Source organism: Ursus arctos, unplaced genomic scaffold (genome assembly GCF_023065955.2).
Source record: "Ursus arctos isolate Adak ecotype North America unplaced genomic scaffold, UrsArc2.0 scaffold_22, whole genome shotgun sequence".
NCBI lineage: Eukaryota > Metazoa > Chordata > Mammalia > Carnivora > Ursidae > Ursus > Ursus arctos.
The window spans coordinates 21,003,853-21,026,510 of NW_026622897.1; the positions used below are offsets into that span (position 1 = coordinate 21,003,853).

At 54.6% G+C, this 22,658-nt stretch overlaps 1 protein-coding gene and 1 long non-coding RNA gene across 4 annotated transcripts in view; one reads left to right on the top strand and one right to left on the bottom strand.

The window, feature by feature from the left end:
- Positions 1-22,658, bottom strand: part of KIRREL3 (kirre like nephrin family adhesion molecule 3) — a 534,044-nt gene that overhangs the window by 32,394 nt on the left and 478,992 nt on the right. Inside the window, exon 5 of the mRNA XM_026505424.4 lies at positions 9,378-9,535. Coding sequence (XP_026361209.3) covers positions 9,378-9,535 — 158 coding nt within the window. The remainder of the gene's footprint in view (positions 1-9,377; positions 9,536-22,658) is intronic.
- Positions 7,392-22,658, top strand: part of LOC130544550 (uncharacterized) — an 83,670-nt gene continuing 68,403 nt past the window's right edge. Inside the window, exons 1-4 of one of the 3 annotated variants that reach the window (XR_008960923.1) lie at positions 7,392-7,474; positions 8,179-8,280; positions 9,424-9,462; positions 9,751-11,374. This is a non-coding gene — a long non-coding RNA (uncharacterized LOC130544550). Of the gene's footprint in view, positions 7,475-8,178; positions 8,281-9,423; positions 11,375-22,658 lie in introns of those variants that run through there. The other 2 variants (XR_008960922.1, XR_008960924.1) reach the window with 2 other exon arrangements.

The window sequence follows — 22,658 nt, forward strand, 5'->3', positions numbered from 1 at the left end:
CCCCATGTCACTTGGCTGGGCTGGCCTGGGCAGGTAGGGGAAGACACGTCCCAGCCTCAGAGAAGAAGAAGGAGACCTCAGCTCAGGACAGCCAGGGGTGCAAGTCTCTGCAGAGAGCTGGGGGGTTACTGGTGGCTCCCTGGCCTGGCCGAGCCCTGGGCTGCAGAAGGACAGAGGAACTAGAAGGTCTCCCATCATGTGGGAGAATCAGCCTCGGGTAGGCTCTAGGTCTGCAGGTGCATACAGCTGGGGAGGCTGTGTCCCCCCAAGGCAATCGTGTGACTTGTAGGAGGGGGTGCATCTTGGGGCACGGGGGTAAGGGCAGGGCTGGGCTGGGCTACAGGTAGAATCAATCCACACTGACCATTTCATAACTTTATCTATGTAAACCCTTGCAACTTTTCAAATCATATTACTTCCTGACCTCATTAGAGTCCTGAATAGTCGGAGGCAGGACAGATGCCATTATTTTCCCAGTGACAGATGAGAAAACCGGCAAGACCAGGAGGGGCCACGGAGCTCTGCCAAACTTACACTTCAAGTTGGGGGCAAGATAAGTAAGAGGGTCCTATAGTGGGCTGAAGAATGTCCCCCCAAAATTCATGTCATCTTAGAGCCTCACAATGTCACCTGATTTGGAAAAAGGGTCTTCAGAGATCAGCTAAGTAATTCGTAATTAGTTAAGGATCGCCAGACGAGATCATCCTGGATTAGGGGGGTGGGGGGGAGGGCAAATCCATGACTGGTGTTCTTAGAAGAAGAGGGGAGGACACAGAAAGGAACGAGAAGGAAGGTCATGTGAAGACAGGCAGAGATGGGAGTGATGTAGCCAGAAGCCAAGGGACTCCAGGAGCCACCAGGCGTGGAGGCGACCAGGAAAGACTCTCCCTGGAGGGATCACAGCCCGCTGACACCTTGATTTCAGAGTTTCTGGCCTCCACAAGGTGGGACAATACGTTTTGGTTGTTTTAGGCACCAGTTGGGGACTTGGTGAGGGCAGCCCTAGGAAACAAACGCAAGTCTGAAAGCCTTTAGATATCTGCCTTCCATTCCTTCCATTTCCAGTGGGGCTCATGAGGTCACGCTGCAGCCAGTGCCCCCATCGCTGCTGCACCCCTTTCCAGCTCCTTCCCTGGCAGTTTGGCGCCCAGCATCCTGAGCTCCCGGTGACCCAGCAAGGTAGGTGCTGGAGAGGTGTGTCGGGCAGAGGGACCACTTCCAAGGTGGGCCTGGACCTGCTCAGTACTCAGGGACTTTTGATCCTGGGAAGCTACTTAACTCCCTCCAGAGAAGGGTGCTGGACGCTGTCTAATTTCGCCTGCTCAGAGCCAGAAGATAGATGAATAAGTTTGACTTCTCAAAACCTCCCTTAAGATAGTACCGGCACTGTTCTCACCAGACCCTGAAAGGAAGGGAGCACTGGCTCTGTTTAATAGAAAAGAAAACTTAGTTCAAAGTGAGTCAGAAACTTGCCGGGCAGGGCTGGGATTTGTGCTTGAGGATGGTGACCCCGGAGGCAGTGACCCACCCACCACTGGTCCCTGCGAGTTAGACGGTGGTTAGTAAGATCTTCACTTAAAGGTGGGAACAGTTAGAGGGATTCAGCAGACTTTTAAGTTCACTGAGCTACTTAGCAGTGCTGAAAAGGAGACAGCCGGCCCAAAATGGAGTCACTTAGGTTAAGGGCCCCGCATCAGCAAACCAACACCTAATACCTACCTAGCCTCCTGCGGTTTCTTTTTTTTTTTTTTTAAAGATTTTATTTATTTATTCGACAGAGATAGAGACAGCCAGCGAGAGAGGGAACACAAGCAGGGGGAGTGGGAGAGGAAGAAGCAGGCTCATAGCCGAGGAGCCTGATGTGGGGCTTGATCCCAGAACGCCAGGATCACGCCCTGAGCCGAAGGCAGACGCTTAACCGCTGTGCCACCCAGTCGCCCCCTCCTGCGGTTTCAAACCCCAGCCCCCCTGGGATGTGACGTTTAACCGGCCAACCTGGAAACTCCTGGTCGGCAGGGGAGGTCATCCTTCCGGTCCCCCTAAGGGGGACCTGCCTGAAACAAGGCATTCTTTGCCAATAATTTCCTTTTACCCTCTCCATCTCTTGCCTTTAAAACCTTCCATGTTTGTACCCTCCTCGGAATGCCTTTCTACTCGCTTGGATGAGATGCCGCCTGAGTCGTGAATTGTTTAATAAAGCCAATTAGATCTTCACGTTTACTTGGTCGAGTTTTTGTTACTTGACAGCAGCAACATGTAAGCTACTGGAACCTCAGCTGGGTCCTCAGCTCTGTGTGGTCCTGCTCAGCCAAGCTGGGGCAAAGCTGGTGGCCTCTAGCACTAGGAGCACATGACCTGAGACTCTAGTCTAGAGTAAGACCATCCTGCTTTAGACAAAGCCACATTCTGAGATGCCAGAGAGATCCACAGAGCCGGGCAGTGGTCTGGACTATTTCTGCCGCACGTTCTAGAACTACCTGGGCCTGGGCGGGCTCCTATGGCACATTCTTTCCTGGGACGTGGGGTGGTGGCCTCAGCCCTGGGCAGAGGGGTCCTGGAGCAGGGCTGGTGGAGTGATGGGGTCAATCCCAGCAAGCCAAGGGCTGGGGCTGGGCCATCAGTGGGATAAGGGTTTTCAGCTCAGCCTCAGGGCCAGGAGCTAAACTAGAGGCCAGCAGATAGGGGCTGCGGGGATGTGTGGTTTAGTCCCAAGCCAAGCCAGAGTGGAGGGAGGGGCAGCCCTACCACAGTAATGGTTCTGGACTCTTCAGCAGACTTCACGTGTCTATAAATAGCCAAGCGCTAATAAGAACAATTTCCTGGATGGAAATAAGACCTGGGGTAGGGTGGAGGGAGGGGGGAGGTGGGGAGGTAGGTCAGTATGGTTCTTCCTCATCCCCTTTTCTTTACTTTTACACTGTACTAACAAGAACATTTACATTAAGTTTGACTCTGCCAGGCACCTCTCCAACTGATCTGCTCCCCACCTGGTGGAAGGGAGCAGGGCTGCCAGGGTGCTGGCGGGAGGGGAGCGGGGAGGCCCGGGCTCCTAATTAGGCCCTCTGACTGCTTCCCTTCCTCCTGCGCCTCCGAATGATGATTAATGACATATTTACTGTGTCCGGGCATGTGCTTTTCTGGGAAATAAAAATTCTGGTTCAAGTTGTTTGTTCCACCTAATTAGAGAAAAGGGAGATGTGTTCATTAACCAAGGGGAGAGCAAGGGGAAGGCAGGCCTCGGCAGCTGGCCCGCCCTGGGAAGCTGAGCATCTCACCCTGGGCCCCAGCTCCCAGGGATCAGACACCCCCCCCCCCAAGGTGTCCCCAGGGAGAGGCCCGTGTGCAGGGATGGTATAGGTAGGATGTTCCTGGGGAGAGCCAGGGAGGCGGGCCCACACAGCTGCACCGCCCCCCCCCAACCGTGGCCTCGTGGCCTGTCTGCTCTGTGGCCAGCGCTTGGCCTCCATCTGTCTTCTCAACCTACTTGCCCTTTTTCCTCAGTCCTTCCTGATCCTTGCTCCTCTTCTTTCTCTCCGCTCTTTTCCTTCATTCCCCTTTCACGAATCTCCCCAATCTCCCCTTTTCTCACATGCAAATGAAGCCTTTGGACTTTGTGGCCTTGAAGGGACAGGCCAGGTGGAACGTTCTATCATTTGCAGGTTCTTGTCCCAGCCGGCTTTCCCCTCCTCTCCCAGCTTCTTCTCCCGGTCCTCCCTTCACTGAACTTGGCTCTGGGGACACACCTTGGGCGCCAGCCTCCCACCTCCTGCTCCAGAAACGTTCATTAGCATGCAAATCAGCTCAGGGAGGGTAAGTGGATTATTAATGGCAAGTCACTTTGTCTCTGAGGCCACCACCTCCAAGGCTTGGGGCAGCCCTTCCCCCAGCTTGGTGGTGAGGAGCGCACAGCCAAATCCCAGGACTCAGAGTCATCCACCCGGTGCACGTGACCCCAGTGCAGCTTCTGGGGCTCTAACCAGGACCCAGCCCACCTGTGTGCGGGGATTCGGGGCAGGAGCACCGGCACGGGACTGAGTATCCGAGCAGCAGCCTTCATGGCTGGCCTTCCTCGCCTCTGCCTGTGTGTGTCCACAGGCCTCCATCCACGCACGAACAGCTTCTCAGCTTTCCAGACTATCTCAGCGGCTGTGTGAGGTGTCTCTGAACCCTGCCTGTCCTGTGCAGCTTCCTGTGTCCCCAGCCGCACCGTGCTTTCCCTGAGGGCAGGCACTTGGCATTGAATTGCAGAGGCCTGGAGCTGGGGCCGGAGGCGGGAGGAGGGGGGCGGGGACAGCGTGTACCCTGTGTGCGGTTGTCCAGTGTGGGCAGCGGTGGCTGCTCAGCTCTTCCCGAAGCCCCCAAGGCCTCAGCTGGGCAGTGGAGAACCCAGAGGCTCCGCCAAGAGGCGGGCAGCCTGGTGACGGCTGTGTGGGAACCACAGGTGACCGGGATGGAGCGGGCGCGCTGTGTGGAGGTTGGAGGGAATGCGGTGGGTGGGTGCCCCAACCCAGGCGCTAAATCTGGGAAGCTCATTGATATGCAAACAGCCTGGAAAGCCCTTGAGTGAGGCCTGATTGCCTGGCAACAAGGCCTCCCTCTACTCCCTCCTCACTCACCTCCCCCACCTGCTGTGTCCTTTTTTTTTTTTTATAGCTGCCTGGGGGATCCGTTAGGCCTCTCGTCACGTTGGCTAGAAGGAGGGCCATAAGAGAAGGTGCAGAACCCGCAGTGACATTTGCCCCAGACCCTGCATCTTCAGGGACCCCAGTCTTGCGCCCTGGGTGAGAATGGATGCCCTTCACAAGGAAGGCCACGGTGGGTGGCGGCTGTCCCGCTGGGTGGAGACTCTAGGCCCCTAAGGGAAACAGCTGGGAGGGCGGTGCTGGGGTGACTGGTGGGAAGGGAATACACAGTGGAAGGGGCTCGTGGAGGGAGCTGGGCCCCAGTGAGGGCCTTAAGGGGTGTTGTTCCAGAGTCCCTCTTAGCACGGGGCCCTATCGAGGCTCCTGGTCCTGGTGGTGGGTGCGTGGGAGGCCCCTTGGGCAGGCAGCGGCCTGAAGCTGGAGGGAGCAGAGAGGTAGGGCTGGAGAGTAAGGGGCTTCTGGGTAGATAGATATATGACTTGGTGGGGGGTGGTCCTAAGACCAAGCAACCGTCCTTCCCGCCCCCCTCCCCCATCAGAGTCAAGGCCCCATCCTGCCACCTGGCAGCTGTTGGGGAAGTAGCATATGGGGAGCAGGAAGCTGCCTCCCCAGGAAGGTTTCTCTCTGGGCTCAGCCCATCCTTGCTTCCTCCCTCTTCCCTAACCTGTCCTGCCTCTCCTGGTTTGCGTATCTGCTGGCTTTCCAGATGAATGCCACATGATCTCCATTCTGGTGCCAGGCGCAGAGAAGGTAGCCCGAGGCTGGGAGTGCAGGAAGAGAGGCCTTGCCACCAGCTCCCATGCTTCCGCAGCCAGACACCTGCTGGGAGTCCCAGCACTCACCCAAGTACCCCCGCCACCAGGGCTTTGGTGGTGGCGTGTTCAAGGAGGCGCCACAGCTTGTGCTGGGGGTGGGGGTGGGGGGCAAGGGACTTGGTCGTCCTCCGTGAAGCCATCCTCCGTCCTGCTGGCTCACCCTTCCCCTGCTGGCCACATGCTGAATAGCAGAAAGAAGGTTCCCTGAAACCAGGGCTGCTGGATGACCTCTGGGGAGGCTACCCAGATGGAGGTCTGAGAGGAGGGGCTCTGAGAGGAGGGGCTCTGAGAGGAGGGTCTAACACGACTGGCTGGTGCTCTGGCTCTCTGCCAAGGGCTTTCTGTACATCACGCCTTTTAAGTCTCATAGCAACCCTACTGGGCATCTGTGGCTAACAGCAACCTGTTTTGCAGCTGGGGAAACTGAGGCAGAGAGACGAAGTTACCATAATACGTGATGGAGCCCTACAGTGACGCTGACATTCCCATCTAGGAAAGGGGAGAGCAAGGTGCACCCGGGGGCCTGAGAGGCTCACGTGAGGACCGGGCAGAGATCCCGCCGGCCAGGCACTCTTCTCATTCAAGCCTTACAGCTATCTTTTGAGGCAGGCACTGTTCTTGCTCCCACTGCATAGGTGGGGACACTGAGGCACTGCAAGGTTAGGTAGCTTACTTGCTGACCATCACAGAGCTGGAAGGCGGTGGAGCCTGGATTCGAGGTGAGACTGCCCAGCTCCGGGGTCCATGGGCTTAACCAGCACCATGGGACAAATACCGAGGGCTTCAGACCTCAGGGCTGTCAGGGCTGCCCCGGGCGATCTTTTCTGTGGACGCTGGGCTCTGCTTGACTGTGTGTGCCTTTGAGTGCTCTCTTGACCCTCTCTCTCTGTTTCAGCTGCTCATGCCTTGCCGCCCCCCCCTCCTCCAAGCAGAGTTGTCTGGGGCTGCTGGGCCTTCGGGTCATCAGAAGTGCCTGTGTGACTGGTCCTTGCAGTCCCGGGGAGGGAAGGGGAGGCAGAGGAGTGGGCTCTGATGGCCCCTAGAGCTGTTTCCACGTGACCACTGCGGGGTCAGCCACCCTTCTCTGGGTGCGCCAAGGCATAGGTTTGTAGCTTATAGGAGCTGGCAGGCACCTGCTCGGGACTGAGCTGTGTCCCCCCACCCCGAGTTCATATGGTGAAGCCCTGACCCCCAGTGTGACTAGGGCCAGGGATGTAGGGCCTTTAGGGAGGGTAATTAAGGTTAAATGAGGTCATAAGCGTGCTAAGGTGTCCTTCTAAGTAGAGGAAGAGATACCAGAGATCTGTCTGCCCGTACACGCAGAGGAAAGGCCATGCGGGGACACAGAGGGAAGGTACCGTCTGCCAGGAAGACAGATCTCACCAGAAACCAGCCCTGCTGGCAACTTGATCTGGGCCTTCCAGCCTCCAGAATGGTGAGAAATAGATGTCTGCCGTTTAAGCCCCTGGTCTGTAATATTTCGTTATGGCGGCCCAAGCCTACTCATACAGCATCTCACCCAACTCCTTTGTTTTACGGGAGAGGAAACTGAGGCCCAAGGAATGATTCTCCTGAGGTTCACAGAGCAGGGTCCGGAGCCCCGGCCCCTTGCTGCCCAGTGCCGTCACACTGGTTGTTGGCCTGCAGGGGTGTGAACAGGGCTGGGGGGCGGGGGGCAGACGGCGAGCATGGCCTCCAGCTCTGGTCTGCTGTGGCACCGGGCCAGGCTCTCGGAGGGGCTTCTCCGCATGGACACAACGTGCCAGGGCGAGGTGACCCCTGGACAGGCTCAGCAGGGTGACTCTGACCTTTCTCTTCACCAGATGGGGGTGTGTCCTCTACAGGATATAAACCTTGGCAGGGGCCAGGCTGGCCCAACTTCAGGGAGGGAATGGACAAATGCCCAGAGGGGAAGGAACACCCCTTGCCTTCCTTTTCATCCTTGTCTGAGTGATATATTCCCTCTGCCGTACTTTTGTATTTCATAATGCAACAGGAGTGGCTCCAGTCCGGGACGTGAGTGAGGGTTTTCTTTCTCAACGGGCAGCTTCCCCCTGGGTGGACTTGTGCCAGAGGGAAGGCATTTGTCCCGGGTTCTGGCACCAGGCTCTGGGTGGGGGCTGAGAAGGGGGTGCGGCCTTGATCAGCAGCCCTGGGGCTGACTCCTCGGCGGGGTGTCCGCTTTGGGCAGGAAGGACACACCCTCAGAGAAGCATCATTCTGGCCTTATAGCCCCCACTGGTGATGAAAGCCTTGCTTATCTTTTCAAGACCCAGGAAGAGGAGCTGGGGTGGGAGTGGGGAACAGGTCACACATCTCCCCACTTTCTGAAGCCAAGGAGAGCCACAGGGAGAGGAGAGCTGGGGATCTGGGGGCCTGGAGCTCCAGTTTCAGAGCCTGGGCGTGCTGGTTGGGCCTCTTAGCAGCTGCCCCTCGGTCTAAAGCTGTACTGAGAGGAACACAGGAAGGAACGCAGCCCTGGCTGCCACGAGACTGTGGTTCGGGCCACTCCCCAACTGAGAAGGGCAGTCACTTCTCTTTCAGGCCTTGGTTTTCTATCTGTAGATCAAGGGAACCGGACCAGCCATCCTCCACGGTCCTGTTCATCTTTAAAGGCTCTGTGGTATATAAACGCTGTCTGGGACTCTATTTACAATTTCCTTGAGTGGAGTTTGGTGGGGGCGGCTTTAACCTGTACCTGGGATTTTATTTTTATTCAGGGAGGGTGAGGCCCGCAGATCCGGAGATGACTGCCATGAAGAAGGTCGTGTGTTACAGCTGCCAAGAGGAGGGGGCTCTCTGCTCTACATAGGGCCACAAGGGTATGCATCAGGGTTGGTCGGGATGCAGAGGGAGCAAGGGGAAAACGTGCTGCAAGCCTTTATCATGGTTCTCGTGGGAAAGAATGGACAAAGCAGGGTGAGCAGCTGAAAGGTTTTAGGATTGGGTGGTTTGAATAATTTCCACAAGCTCTAGGCTATAGGACTGATCTCCAGTTATCCAGTCCCCGGCCCTGAGGATTTAGGGTTGGAGGCTGGCACCTGGGATTTCTAGCTGGCTGAAAGGAGGTGGTGAGGGTCTGGGTGTAGGATGGTTTGCATATCAAAGGCATGTTCTCAGCACGTGGTTTGCCATCTCTAGGAATTAGCTAAGCCTGGGGGAGGCAGTCCCTCCTCCTCGGCAAGGCTTTGAGATGTCAAAGCATCATCAAATGTAGAAAATAAAAACCTACCTAATACAGGGGCCAGTTCAGGGCATTTCCGGCTCATGGTACCTTGTGTGAATTACAGAAAGGCACACCTGCAGGTGGGCACAGCAGGTGCAAGGCATGGTAAGGGATTATGGGCTGGATTTCCTGAGTCAGGCATCTTGGACAGGGAAGAACCTAAATGGCCTTACCCGGTAGCCCTGAAAAGTTGGGCACATTTAGCAAATAAAAATATAGCACATTCAGTTAAATCTGAATTTCGGATATACAGTGAATAATTTTTTAGTCTCAGTATGGCACATAATTATGCCCCATGCAATATTTGGGATATACTCATACTGAAATTCAGATTTAACTGGGTGTCCTGCATTTTATCTAGCAACCCTAGGCCCTGGCCACTTCTATCCCTGAGCTTCCTCCTCCGACCTTACTCTATTCTTGACCAAGCCCAGCAATTACCCCAGGAAAGAAGAGAGGAAAACAGTTACACAGTCGGCGAGACAGAAAAGGTCAGATAAATAGAAACATAGGATGAAAGGGAACAAGTGACATGGAATGAGAGAGAAAAAGACACAGAGAGGTAACAAAGAACGAGAGTCAAAAAGCACACACAGAGAGCAAGAGGGGCAGAGGTGGGGAAAGCTGGCCCTCCCCGCGAGGCCCCGCCCCTCCCCGCGCGGCCCCGCCCCTCCTCCTGCCCCCAGGCCTCACCTTGGAGTAGGTGGCCCCATTGATGACCTCTCCCTTCCGCAACCAGATGATGGAGGCCGCAGGCTTGGCGTTGTCTGCGTGGCAGGTGAGGTTGAGGGGGTCCCCCGCCCGCAGGCTGATCACAGGTCCCCCCAGGATGACCGGGTCATCAGGTGGCACTGAAGGGTGGGGAGGGGAGAGAGGAGTAGAGAGGTCAGACTGAGGGCGCTGCTCCCTCCGACAGGGCTGGCAGGCTGGGCTGGGTGGATTTTATGAAGCCGATGACAAACAATAATTATCATACTTTAATAAAATGTATAATCCCCTTGTATTATAACAATAATGGCAACAACAGCAATAATCCCTGACATATGCACTGCATGTTTATTTGCAGCTGATGTTCTTGCCATCATCTCATCCGACGCTCACGATGAGCCTGGGAGGGGACAGGGCAGGCATCATTAGCTCCGTTTCACAGATCAGATCGGGAAGCAAAGCTCCGCTGCTGAGATAATATCTGTACTTTCTTCCTTTTTAACTTCTCTCTCTCTTTTTTTTAAACAAAGCACTGTCACATCTGTTGTCTGATTTAATCCTTACAATGGTCTTGCAAGGTAAACATTATTGTTATCCCAATTACACAGATCTGGAAATCGAGGCTCAGCAGGATTAAGTGACTTGATCAAGGTCACTGGGGAATGGGCACCAGAGCCAGGGCTGCAAACCAGGGCCTCTGAGACCTGCAGCGCCCTGCCAGCCCCTGCCCTTGCAGGGTCAGGGGACAGGGGACAGACGAGCAACCTTGCAAGGCTGAGACAGTGTTTCAGAGGGCTGTGCGACCCCTGGCACCTCCTTAGCACTCGATTCTTCCAGAATGGCTCCAACTGCCTCATCCCAGAGTTAGGATGAATCCTACTGCCCACTTCTCCCACTGTATTTCACAGCAGGTGATTGGAGGCTCACGGCTCCCGAGAGATGGGCAGTGCCGTGGCGGGGAAGATGACCACGACAGTGGCTGCCTCTCCCACCCGACCCAGCGCAGGACCCAGTCCCTGGTGGACACTCCACAAACATTTGCCAAGTCCACGGGAGTCACCCCTTTGATCCCCTTGATGACCCTGGGATGTAGGTGGGCACTTAGGATGACGGATGACCATTACTTGGAGGAGAGGCCCAGAGAAGTTTAATGACGAGCCTAAGGTCATAGAACCTCTTCTGATGTTCGAGCTTAGGGACACATGGAGGGTCTCAGGACTCTGTGGCTCCCTGCCTCTCCTCCCTGGACAAACAGACACACCACAGAAGCGGAAGGGCTCCTTGAGACCACCTGGGAAGTCCCTGGGCTTCCCCACCCCACCCTCAGGGAGGGGCTGGGTCAGTCAAGTCCGGAGGCCTGAGGAGGGCTGAGCTGCATGTTTGCTGAGTGAATAGATGAAGGGGAAATTGGGTGATGATGGGTTGGGGTCCTAGCACAAAAGGCCTTCTTTGCCCAGTTGCCAGGCAAAGTCCTTGCTTCTGTCCAGGCCCCATGCAAGCTTCTGCACGGTGGGATTGGGGAAGACAGCGGTGCCAGGCTGGTGCTGACCCAGCAGGCTGTGCCTTCCAGCCTCTGCCCCCCAGGGCCTCGCACCCACAACCTGCCTGGCTTCCCTCCCCTTCCCAGGCCTCCCCCAGCTGCCACTCTCCTAGTGCACCCAGGAGACTCCAGGAGGCTCTGGGGCCAGGTAAACACCGAAAGCAGCACCTTCAGCTACCGGCTGTCCCCGTTCCTTCCTGGCCTGGAGGAGGCCTGGTTCTGAACTATAGCCCAGTGAGTGCCAACCCCCAAGTTTCTATTTTCTGAGGAAAAACAAACCCTCGGGGCTTCCAAGATTCTATCAGCAGCCCCAGAACTCCACCGGAGATCCTGGCCCAGAGAGGCAGTTTGGTCTCATCCAACCCTGCCCAGCTTCCCCAGGGGGCTCCGGGCTCAGGCAGATGTTGCGTGTGGGCTGGACGATCAGGACGGCCCCCCCGCCCCCGCCCACCCCAAACTCCCTCATTAGTGCCAGAGGCTGCCTGGGTGCTGGTGTGGCCAGAGAGCAAAAGGGAGGCTAATGAAGGCTTTCCACAAAAGGGGGGTGGGTGTGACAGTTGCTGATGAGGGGAATTTTAGCTCTATGCAATGCTGGGCCCCTTCCAGCAGGGAGGGCCGGTGCTGGGGGTCTTGCCCCCCTTTCTTCTGTGGTGGCAGCTTTCTCTCCAGTAGGTGTCCAGGATGGAGGGGCTCCGGCTGGGCTTGAGAGCCAGAGAAGTTGGAAAGAACCATTCGAAGCTCCAGGAATAGGAGAAACACCAGGCCATCCTTGTCTATGGGACTCCCCAGTGAAGAGCCAGGGGGTGTGGTCTTGTGGAAAGTGCCCTAAATCAGAAGGTGAACTGGGGAAGGCTGTCCCTCCTCCTGGTTTTATTTCACCAGATACAAAACACGAGAGGACAACAGGAGATCTGGATAGTTCCTTCTGGTGCTGACATTTCTTGGGTCTGAGACAGTGCTTCCCAACCTTGGCTGCATATTATAATACTCTGGGGGAGATTTTAAAAATGCTGTTGGCAGGCCACACCCTGACCAAGTAAATTCCAATCTCTGGGGGTGGCCCCAAGCATCAGGAGAGTTCCAGAGCCTAAGCAGGTTTGAGAAGGAACTGTCTCTGGGCCTTTGCTCAGGTGCCTATCACACTGTGATCACAGCATAGAGCCCGAGGAGGTCTTTCTAGAAAGCGAATGCAGTGAGGGGCCAAGCTTCCTTCTTGCTGTTCTAGTCCTGTGTTTTGGAATATTGGATTAGAGGGAGCACAGAGGAGGGGAGAGGGGAGTGGGACGCTGCTTCATGAGTACCCAGGCGCGCACACACGCGCGCACACACACACACATCCATCCTCAGAATGGGTCCTGATTATATCTTCCTAAATAAGTGGTTATCATGCGGTTATTCATGTAGCTATGCATTATTGATTGGCCTTCGCCTCGCTGCACACCAGATGGGGTAGGAGGGGGTGCGGATGGGGCTGGGGTGTGCAGGGTGGGAGTGGGTGAGGGGGGAGGAGGTTTGAGGGCCATGAGGCTGAATAGAAATCAACAGTCACTCTTGGCAGCTGTAGCGTGGATGGAAGGGGGCGACTCATTACCTCTCCATTCAGACCCGGCCCCAGAGCTGGGGCTGCTGGATGTGGGGTGGGGGGAGGCGCGAGCAGCCCGAGCCTGGAGATGCATTATTCAAACATCACCCTCCCAGGATTGGTTATTATCCTGAACCACTATAGAGTTTGGTCTCCTAATTTTTAATCACAGGGAAGGTGGAAGCGTTAGCCTTTTGTGATTAATCCGGAGATAAAAATAGTTGACTGTTTTGGTGTTGTGCTGGTTGTCAGTCAAGAAGAAATGCATTAACTGTTGGGTGACTGACGCCGGAGGAAGCCCTGCGTGCTCCCCAGGCAGAGCCGGGCCCGGGAGCTGGACATTGGCCCGGGAGGCCACGGCTCTGCCTCAGACCGGCACGCGTGGCGCAAATTACCGCCCCCCAATCGTAGGGGTGCTTGGTCCTCGAGGTTTGCCCTCCTGTCATCCGGGAGCTGGGGGGCTCCCCTCGTGCTCTGCCCTGCAGACTGTGCCATGCACGTGTGTGTGCAACGCGGGGGCCCCGTCTCTCCCTGTGTGGGGGGCGAGGGGACTTGAGTGGCGAGGTGAGGTCGGGAGACCGAATCGAGTTCTGCATTGACAGAGAAGGAAACTGAGGCCAGAGAGCACAAATGCTGCCCAAAGTTACCAGTGGGTGAGGGCCGAGGAGGAGGGGGATGGGCTTGGGAAGCACGTCCTGGCTCCACAGGGAGGGAAAGCTTTCCTCTGTTTTCTGTACTAAGGTTCTTTACACCTTCGTAGGAAATAAAGAGATTCTGTGGCGAAAATCCGATGAAGCACCACCCAGCCCCACAGCTTTCCCTAAGAAGGGCTTCCATGATTAGAAGGCCTTGGGCTTCTGGACTAGAGCATACGCTGGGGTGACCATCTGACCGTCCTTCCCACAGGACACTGGCTGCAAGAGGGCAAAGTGGAGCTGGGGTCAGAGGGTGTCTGCCCTATTCTGGAATTGCTCGCAGGAAGCCTAGGCAGTAACGATAGTGTCAAGCTCATTGACTCGGTGGTCTTGGTTTGCTCGGTTGGCCAACCCTGCCAGAACAGGCTGGGAAAATTCCCTTGGTGCCAGGCCAAGGGCAGCATGTGGGGGCTTCCTCCGAAATCCAGTGGGTCACCTAAGGCTTCTGGGATTCCTCAGAGGCTCAGTCAGCCCAGGGGGTTGGTTTCCACAGATGGCCGATGGGACACCCCAGCCAACAAAGGCCAGCAGCAGGGACGTGGAGGGTCATGCTGCCCAATGGCTGCCAGAGGAGAGCAGGTCAGCCAGGCCACCTTCCTGCCCCTAGTGGACGGCAGAGCCCCTCACAGACGCTGAGCTCTTTGGAGGGCACTTCTGGGTCTCCACCTCACACACACTGCATTCTCTGGGAGCGGTGGAGAGAAACGTGACTCCAGGTGTGTCCTTGCTCTGTCCGACCCTGCCAGGGCTCACGTTCCATCTAGAACACAGTTCGACTCCTCCTAGCACCTGCCCCTTCAGCCCTAGGCTGCCTCTGCGACCGACTTCCTCCCCCCTCCATGGGACCCTGCCCACTGCCTCTCTGTTTGCCCAACCAGCCAAGCTCACCCCCGGCCCAGGCCTGGCCCTGGCTCTTCTCTGCCTGCAGTCTCTATTCTGTATCCTTGTCCTGCCAGCTTCTTCCTGTCAAGGAGGGAGCAGCTGAAATGTCACATCCTCAGCGAGGCCTGGCCGCCCTGTGGAATAGCCCCCCCCTCCATTCCTCTCTGCGAGCTCCCCCCACTTTATTTTCTTTATCACCGGGTTCATTTATTGTTTGTCTCCCCTTATTACAAAGGAGGCTTCCTGACCACAAAGGACTTTGTCCGTCTTGGTCTTTGAGTGTTTCTGGGTCTGGATCGGTGCCTGGCGTACAGTAGGAGCGCAAGATTTGTTGAGTAAACAGAGGATTGCTGGGTAGGAGGTCTGTCATGGGCATTGATTTCTGGGGTCAGCACACACTCTGTGTGTGTGTGTGTATGTGTATGTGTGGTGGGGGTAGAGTTGGGAGTGGTGGATGAGTATTGGGGGGTGGCAAAGAGGGGGAGCCTGCCAGCCCTCTCTGGGACAGCAGTGCAGAAACTCTATCGTGTGACACTGGGGGACGGGCTGCTTCCTGCCCTTGCTGGAGAGGGCAGCCTGGGCTGGGAGGGCGTGGGGGTGGGAGTGGGGTGCTTCTCAGGCTGTTTGCAGGTAGCACTGTTCCTTCTGGTGGAGGAGGGAGCCCAGCCCGGTTCATCTGGCTCACAGGCTGCAGAGAAGGCTGGGCATGGTGACAGATCAGGAGGAGGCTGGCTGCTGGCACTGCCCTTCCTTGTGTTTCGGCATCGGTGTTCAGCCCCAGGCCCCAGGGACCCGGCTGGGGTTCACAGTGGGCTTAGTTCATGCTGGGAGTCCCAACGCGGATCCCACGGAGGCAGGACCCCCGGGGGCCGTCTGGGCTGCTCTTAAGCAGCCCATCCCTGTCTCTAGCTTCGGGCCTGCAGGCCAGCCAGCATTCAGCATTTCCTCCTTCCCTCCCTTCTTCCCGCCGGCCTTCATCCTTTCCTTCCTTCCATTCAGCCTCTTCCTTGTCACAACCTGAGCATAGAGTGGTTGAGGGATACCAAACACAGCCTGCCCTCGGGGAGCTGACGGGGAGACCTTTATGACTCAGAGCACGTGCCCAGGACGGGCCTGCAGCATCTGCATCACGGGGGAGCTTCCTTGGAAATGCAGACCCCTGGGCTCTACCCCAGGACCTCCCGAATCTGAACCGGCATTGAAAAAAAGATCCCGGGTAATTTGTATGCACAACAGCGTGTGAGGAGCACTGGTCCAGGGGGCTCCTAGAATAATCACGAACTGATGAGTGCTTTGAAGGAGAAGCTCATTGGACCATGAGAGCACACAGGGGGCCTTTGTCCCTTTGTTGGCGGCCTCTCCCTCCACGACTTCCTGGGACTTAAGTCAGAGAGAGGGTGTATGCTGCGTGCTGGAACGTGGGTTTGACGTCAGAGCCCAGCATGAACTTGTGCCACAGCAGGCTCTTTGCCCAGAGCATTTCTTGAACTTGGAATGCTGGAGTTCTCATTTCCCATCTTCTCCGGGGTCACTCTGCCCCTGCCTTCGAGACACCGCTAAGCTCGAGCCAAATGACCTTTGTCTTTGAGCCCGTAGCCTCCTGGGCACCCTTCTGTCTCGGAAGCGAGATAGTCTATGGAAGTGATCTGCAGATGCTTGTCTCTTCCCTAGGCTGCAACCTCACCCATCCTGGATCCCTGTCACCTGGCCTCGCGCCTGCCTCGCAGGGGATCCCCTGGATATGTTTGCTCAGTTGAATCTGGCTTGAGTCCATTACTTTACAAGCTGCATGACGGCAGACAAGTTCCCTAACCTGACCACCCCCGTCCTCTTATCTGGAAAGTGGGGTAATAAAGATACCTGCAGGATGATTATGAGGATTACTTTTATGATATGAAGAATGCAGAGAGAGCACTTTGTAAAGACTTATGCAGATATTGGTTATTTTGTCCAATTTTTAAGAATAACATTTAGTTTGGGTGCTATGTGAAAGACACCGTGCCAAAGGCCTTCTTATTTTATCCTCATTATCCTTCAAAACATGTACTATTGGGGGGCGTCTGGGTGGCACAGCAGTTGAGCGTCTGCCTTCGGCTCAGGGCGTGATCCCGGCATTATGGGATCAAGCCCCATGTCAGGCTCCTCTGCTATGAGCCTGCTTCTTCCTCTCCCACTCCCCCTGCTTGTGTTCCCTTTCTCGCTGGCTGTCTCTATTTCTGTCGAATAAATAAATAAATAAATAAATACAAAACAAAACAAAAAAACCCATGTACTATTGGGATCTCTATATTGGAGAGCAGGAAACAGGTTCAGAGAGGGCAAATCCCTTGGCTAAGGCAACACAGCAGATAAATGATACGGTTGGAATTCAGATCTTGGTGTGTTTGACCCCATAACATTATCCGCTAGGGTCAGGGCAGCCTACAGACCTACACGGGAAGCTGCAGTAACCTTTCAGAGCCCTTTCCACCAACCGTCCTGTCCTCATCATGGTCCTATATCCCCATGCTGATGTAGGATGGGTTTTGCCTCTGCCTGTGGCCTCCCCTCCCCAACCCAATTTCAGAGGGCTCTCGGGAGCACAGGCTTGGCTTGCAGTTGGTGCTTGAGAGGGGTCGGCTAGAGAGTAGATGAATGATTTTTGCTGTTCAGATCCACTCACTGCTCACTTTTTCCATTGTGCCCTGTTGTCAGGTTCTGGGCCACCGGTAACCCCCCCCCCGCCCCCCCCCCCCCCGCCTCCCGTTTCCTCGCTCCCCGTGATGCGCCACCTCATGGCCAAAGTGCAGAACTGCAGGACGTCCACACAGGACTGGGGATGTGTGGGCTTTTGCAGAACTGCTTCTCAGTGCCAGTTCAACTTACATTCAGAAAATTTGTACTGATCACTCACTAGGTGCCAGGCCCAGTGTGAAGCCCTGGGAATTCAGGGCTCCTGCCCTGGTGGAAAGATGGACAGTAAAAACGAATATGTAACGTAATGTTGGGTTGATCAAATATAATGCTGATAAGCACTAAGAAGAAAATAAGACCAGGTGAGGCATAGCTAGATCCTAAATTGGCCTCCAGGATGCCCTTCTGGTTTTCTCCTGTCCTTCCTGGATGTGCCTTTCTGTCTTTTTCCCACCCTTAACTGTTGGTCTTGCCAAGGGTTTGCTCTTGCCTGGCCCTTGCCGTTCTACGCACTGTCTAGGGAGAAGCACATCACTTTCCTGCGGAACTCAGCCGACATCTGTGTGCAGACAAATCCCCAAAATGCATGGTCCCCACTTTGGGGAATGGCATCACCATTTAGTTAGCAAAGCCAGAAATTGGCAAGTCTTTCTGCATTCTACTCTCCTTCATCCTGCATTGCTAACTGTCCTGGTGAATTCTCTGAAATACCTTTCACGTCTGTTTCTCTCTTTCCATTCCCGACAGTCTTCCTGGCTCAGGCCCTCAGCATTTCTTGCTTGGATTATAATACTTAACCCCTCTCCCCATGCTCCACACTGTCCCCAGAGTGATCTTTACAAATGTCTAGTCATCCACCCCATTCGCCCACCCATTCACTTGCCATTTGCTGAATATCTAGCATTCCTTTGTTTAAAATCATTCAAAGAGGGGCATCTGGGGGGCCCAGTCAGTTAAGGGTTTGCCTTTAGCTCAGGTCATGATCCCAGGGTCCTGGGATTGAGTCCCACATCAGGTTCCTTGCTCAGTGGGCAGCCTGCTTCTCCCTCTCCCTCTGCCTGCCACTCCCCCTGCTAGTGTTCTCTCTCTATCAGTTAAATAAAATAAAAATCTAAAAAAAAAAAAAAAAGCATTCAAAGGTCCCCCACTGCCATCTGGACAAAGTCTGAACTTCTTTGCTCCTGCCAACCTCTCCAGCCTCATTTTTCACCCATTTTTAACTAAAATTCCTCTTGTGAATAAGAATGACCTGCAATTCTTGGAATAAGTCACTCTTCTCCAATTGTCCCGCTCCCTTTGTTTGGCTAACTTGAAGGTCAAGCCATTTGGGTTCAAATGCTGGGTCCCTTATTAGCTTGTGGTCCTGGGCAAGTTGCATAGCCTCTCTGGGCTTCAGTTTCCTCATCTGTAAAATAGGGAATATAATGAAGCCAGATTCACGGTGTAGTTGCCAGGATCAGGTGAGATGCAGTGTGGCAGGGCACTTTATAAACAGTCCAACGTTGCATGAATGGGGTACATTGTTGGTTCTCCAAGCAGACAGAGCTCATTCCCTTGAAAGATGATGGCAGAGTGCTTGGGGCTTAGAAGTCTGGTGCTCTGTCGCCTTGGAAAATTAGAGGTCACCAGGCACTGGGTGAAGACCCTGATGCCCACCCCCCCCAGGGTAATCCCATGCTGCTTTGCCTGGCTTGGCTACTCCTCCCTCCTGTCCCCCCCCCCCCATTCTGTGCCCATGAGGGTGAGGCCACTCCTGCTAATTGGCTACAAAGGCATGTAGGAGCCCAGCTGACCCCATATGGTGCAGAGATGAGCCATCTCAGCTGAGCTCAGCCACACCACTGACTTCAGTAAATCCCGAAGTTGTGGGTGGTTTGTTACACAGCAGAAGCTAACTGATACATTCAGTAGTAACGTACTGCCTGGCTTGCTCCTACAAGACTGTCCAAATGAAGCCTTGTCTCTCCAGCTTCTTCTCTCATACTTTAGTTGGACTGGTCCATTCACCTCTCCACAAGGACAGCCTGCCCTTTTAGAACTAGTTGCTTTTGCTTGTGAAGTTCCCTCTGGAAGGAAATATCCTTACTCTGAGTCTTAACTGGCTGGAATCCCAGCCTCTCTCCAATTAGCTCAAAGGCTACCTTTGCCTTGTTAACTCTTGGTCATTCTCTAAGGCTTGGGTTAGTGTTACCCCCTCTAAGAAGTCCCCTCCTGACTTAGCCCCCACCTCTCACTAGTCCTAGGGCCATAGGCCACCTCCATGAGCCATGGCTGTTGCCTGTCCCAATGGCTGTGAGGTCCTTAAGGCCAGTCCTTATTAGGTTCTTTTTTCCATTCCCGTGTTTAGTATCCAGCCTATAGTGAGAGCTAGGGCAATACTTGTTGACAGGGGGGCGCCTGGGTGGCACAGCGGATGAGCGTCTGCCTTCGGCTCAGGGCGTGATCCCGGTGTTATGGGATCGAGCCCCACATCAGGCTCCTGTGCTGTGAGCCTGCTTCTTCCTCTCCCACTCCCCCTGCTTGTGTTCCCTCTCTCGCTGGCTGTCTCTATCTCTGTCAAATAAATAAATAAAATCTTTTAAAAAAAAAGTACTTGCTGACAGGTGCCTGACCTGGCTGCGTCGGAAGCAAATTCCCCCTCTCTCGCTAGCACTGTGCTTGTACCTTTTACACCGGTGCTCACCGCAGTCTGCGTTACATTTATTTGTGGACCTGTTTCAGGTTCCCTACCACTCCAGAGGAGGAGTCTTGATGCCTGGTGCATTTTCCCCGCCACCTAGCACATTACCTTGGACACCATAATACGAAAACAATAAAAATGATGGGTACTAGCTAATGCTGATGGATACAGGGCTTACAATCCTTCCAGAACTTACAATACTTCTAGAACTCTTCTAGTACTTTGGAAGTAATCATTCAAGCCTCACAGCAACCTTGTATAAGGTAGATACAATTATTATGCATATTTTACAAATGTGGAAACTGAGGCACCAGCTCATCTCAGAGGTCCCCTGACTCCAGGGACCTGAAAAGGTTCAGGACACCGGGAAGCCCACCTCTCCCTTGGAGCTCCTGATGTGCAGGGGAGAAGAAGGGAGGCAGAGTGCTTGGCTCGGCTCCTGGCTCCCGGCTCTTGGCTGCACGACTGGGGGCAAATCGCTTAATTCTCTTTGCAAGATATTGTCTAGGTCATAGATATTATAGTATCTGTTTCATTGCTGATTAAATGAGTTGCTCCAAGTGCCTTGTTTCAAAGCTTGGCACACAGTATGTGTGAGCTCTTGATACCATTGTCATAGTTCAGTAACTCACTCCACGTGGAAACAGAGAGCCGCACGTTGCACAGGAAATAGCTTGTTTCAATCCCTTGTTCTGTACTTGCTCTGTGCCCCCGGCCTCGGCCTCCCTAGATGTCATGGTCAGCACCTTGCCTCCTGATGACACCACAGTGATGACGAGGAGGTTAGAGGCCAAAAGGCCTCATGGAGACAGATGGGGATGGGCAGGGGACCGTCTAGGGAGGAGAGGGCTACTGTGGTGGGGTGAGGGCAGGGGAGACAGATGCTGGCGGGGGCCGAGTCAAACCAAGTCACGTGTTTCCCCCCTCAAATTAGGAAGGGTGAGCCTTCTGTTTATTTCAAATTAAACCCAGAAAGAAGGTCGGAGCCATCTCATCAGTGAGGGGCTTTTGCAAGGAGATGATGTTTCATTAATACTGAGCAGAAAATAAGTCTCAGGATGTAATAAGAGCAGAGGGAGGGAAGGCTGGTGCGGAGGGGGAGGGCAGCAGACAGCAGGCTCCATGCACACAGAAGTGCGTGTGTACGTGTGTGCATGCATGCATACATGTGTACATGTGTGTGCATGTGTGTGCATGTGTGTGTGTGTGTGTGTCCACAGGGATGCCTGGCACTGGGTGATGGTGGGTGATGTGTGACTGGTGAGTGGACAGTCAGCGTGGCAGGCGTGAGGTGGCCCCGTCAGTGGCCAGAGGGAGAAGCCACCAGGGAAAGGGCATCCCGTGAGAGCAGCAGCAAAAGGAACAGTGTGCAGTGGGGGAGTGTGCAGTAGGACTGTTGGGCACAAGCAGGGGCAGGAGAGGAAGACAAGCCGAGGGTGTGGGTATCCTCCTTGGGCCACCTGGGATGTGGGTCATCCTGCCAAGGAAGGGACTTGCTCCTTTCCCAGCTCACAAGGCAAGGGGAGCCCCCCTTCTCCGTGTGCTTGCGGGAAGCACGGGCGTGTGGCTGCCTCGCCATGTCTGGCAAATCTCTCCAGCTAGTTCTGACCTTGTCTTGATTTTGGGGTTCACCTGCTCACTATGGCTGGGTCTGGGGGAGAAACCTATCATGGCAGCATGGGCTGCCATTTACATGTTTAAACCTCACAGTAGCTTCATGCTGTGGGCCCTCGAATATCCTCATTGTAAGGATGGAGAAACTGAGGCACAGAGGCCCATTCACTTGGGACCAGTTACGCAACTCATAAGTGGGCCCTGTGAGCCCAGAGGCCCAGTCCTAACCTCAGTGCTGTGTGGCTGCTTATGAATGAGCACTCTCTCTGTGCCTTCTGTCCCTTTCACAGCTTCAAGGCAGCCATCCTGACCCAGCAAGAGGCTAGTGGGACTCAGGAGTGTCCAAACCGGTCCCATAAATAGAAAGCAGAACTGATATGGTTGGTTTTGCTACGGGCTCCCATCTGGCAAATCAGCCTCCTCGAGGAGCTGTGTGGCTTTCGCTAAGGAGGGAAATGAGGCCAGGAGGAAGCCTTCCTACCAGTACCTGCAGCCTCAGAAGTAATCACAGAAATAGAGGGGTGCGGGAGAAAGGGTCACCTCATTAAGGGATTTACAAAATCAACAGAAGAAAATCCAATAATTGGCTTTTAAAATGAGAGATTCGGAATGCCGCTTTGGCGTGATGAAAACGTGCCTGTGGTTCCATGTCACCATGGGTTGGAGCAGCCAGGGGAAGGCTGGGGGAGGAGACGAGAAGTGACAGGGACAAAGTCCAGGGAGGGGAACACATAGGGAAAGACAGGCAAAGGGCAGAAGAGACAGAGCCGAGACGTGCAAGCCACCTGCTCAGGAAAGAGATGAATGTGAGGAGACAAAAGATGCTGTCCCTTGCCACCGAGGCCGCTGCCACCAGACGGCAGCGTGCCAAGCAAGGAGAAGAGCAAAGGGCTTTCTCTAGGCCTCTTGCCACCAAATGCAGTGCAGGGAATCCCAGAAAACCACGAAATGTACCTTGCAAATTTATGCAAATTTACCAAATCTGCTAGTTGCCAAAATCCTAAGAGGAATGTTGGTCTTTTTTCTGATCAGAACCTGTTTTTGAAAAAGCACAAGCCTCTAGCCTCTAAATCTGAAAAAGGGCAACACTTTAAGAATTCATTACAAAAAGTTGTCTTAATGCTCATCTACAGTTTAGCATTATAGATGTTTTGGAAATCTCCTATCTTCCTGTTTTTTCACACACACACAGAGACCACGTTTCTCCTCTGAAGGTGGTGAGCATTGCATTTCATTTTCTATAGAGAGGGTACATTTTATGGGTGACTGTTCACAATCTTTCGGGATGCTGCCATGGAAGACAGAAAAAGTCTGTTGCCTCTTTGCGACTCCAGGGCATTGCTTGGAGAAATCTGGCTGTGTGTGGCTTCTGGGCAGCTCGGGGGTGGTGGTGGTGGGGGGGTTGTTGTGAGTTGGGGTCCAGTAAGCCCACTCTGAGGTAGAGATCTGAGGACGTTTAGTGCGGAGGGCTCTCTGGACCAGCCCCTAATGGGAGTGATGGAGGCCAGACCGGCTAGAGCAGCACTGTGAAGGTCTCAGCAGATCCTACGGGAGCTGGGGCTCTGGGACGGCCCTTAAGGATGTCTTCTTCTGGGCTGGC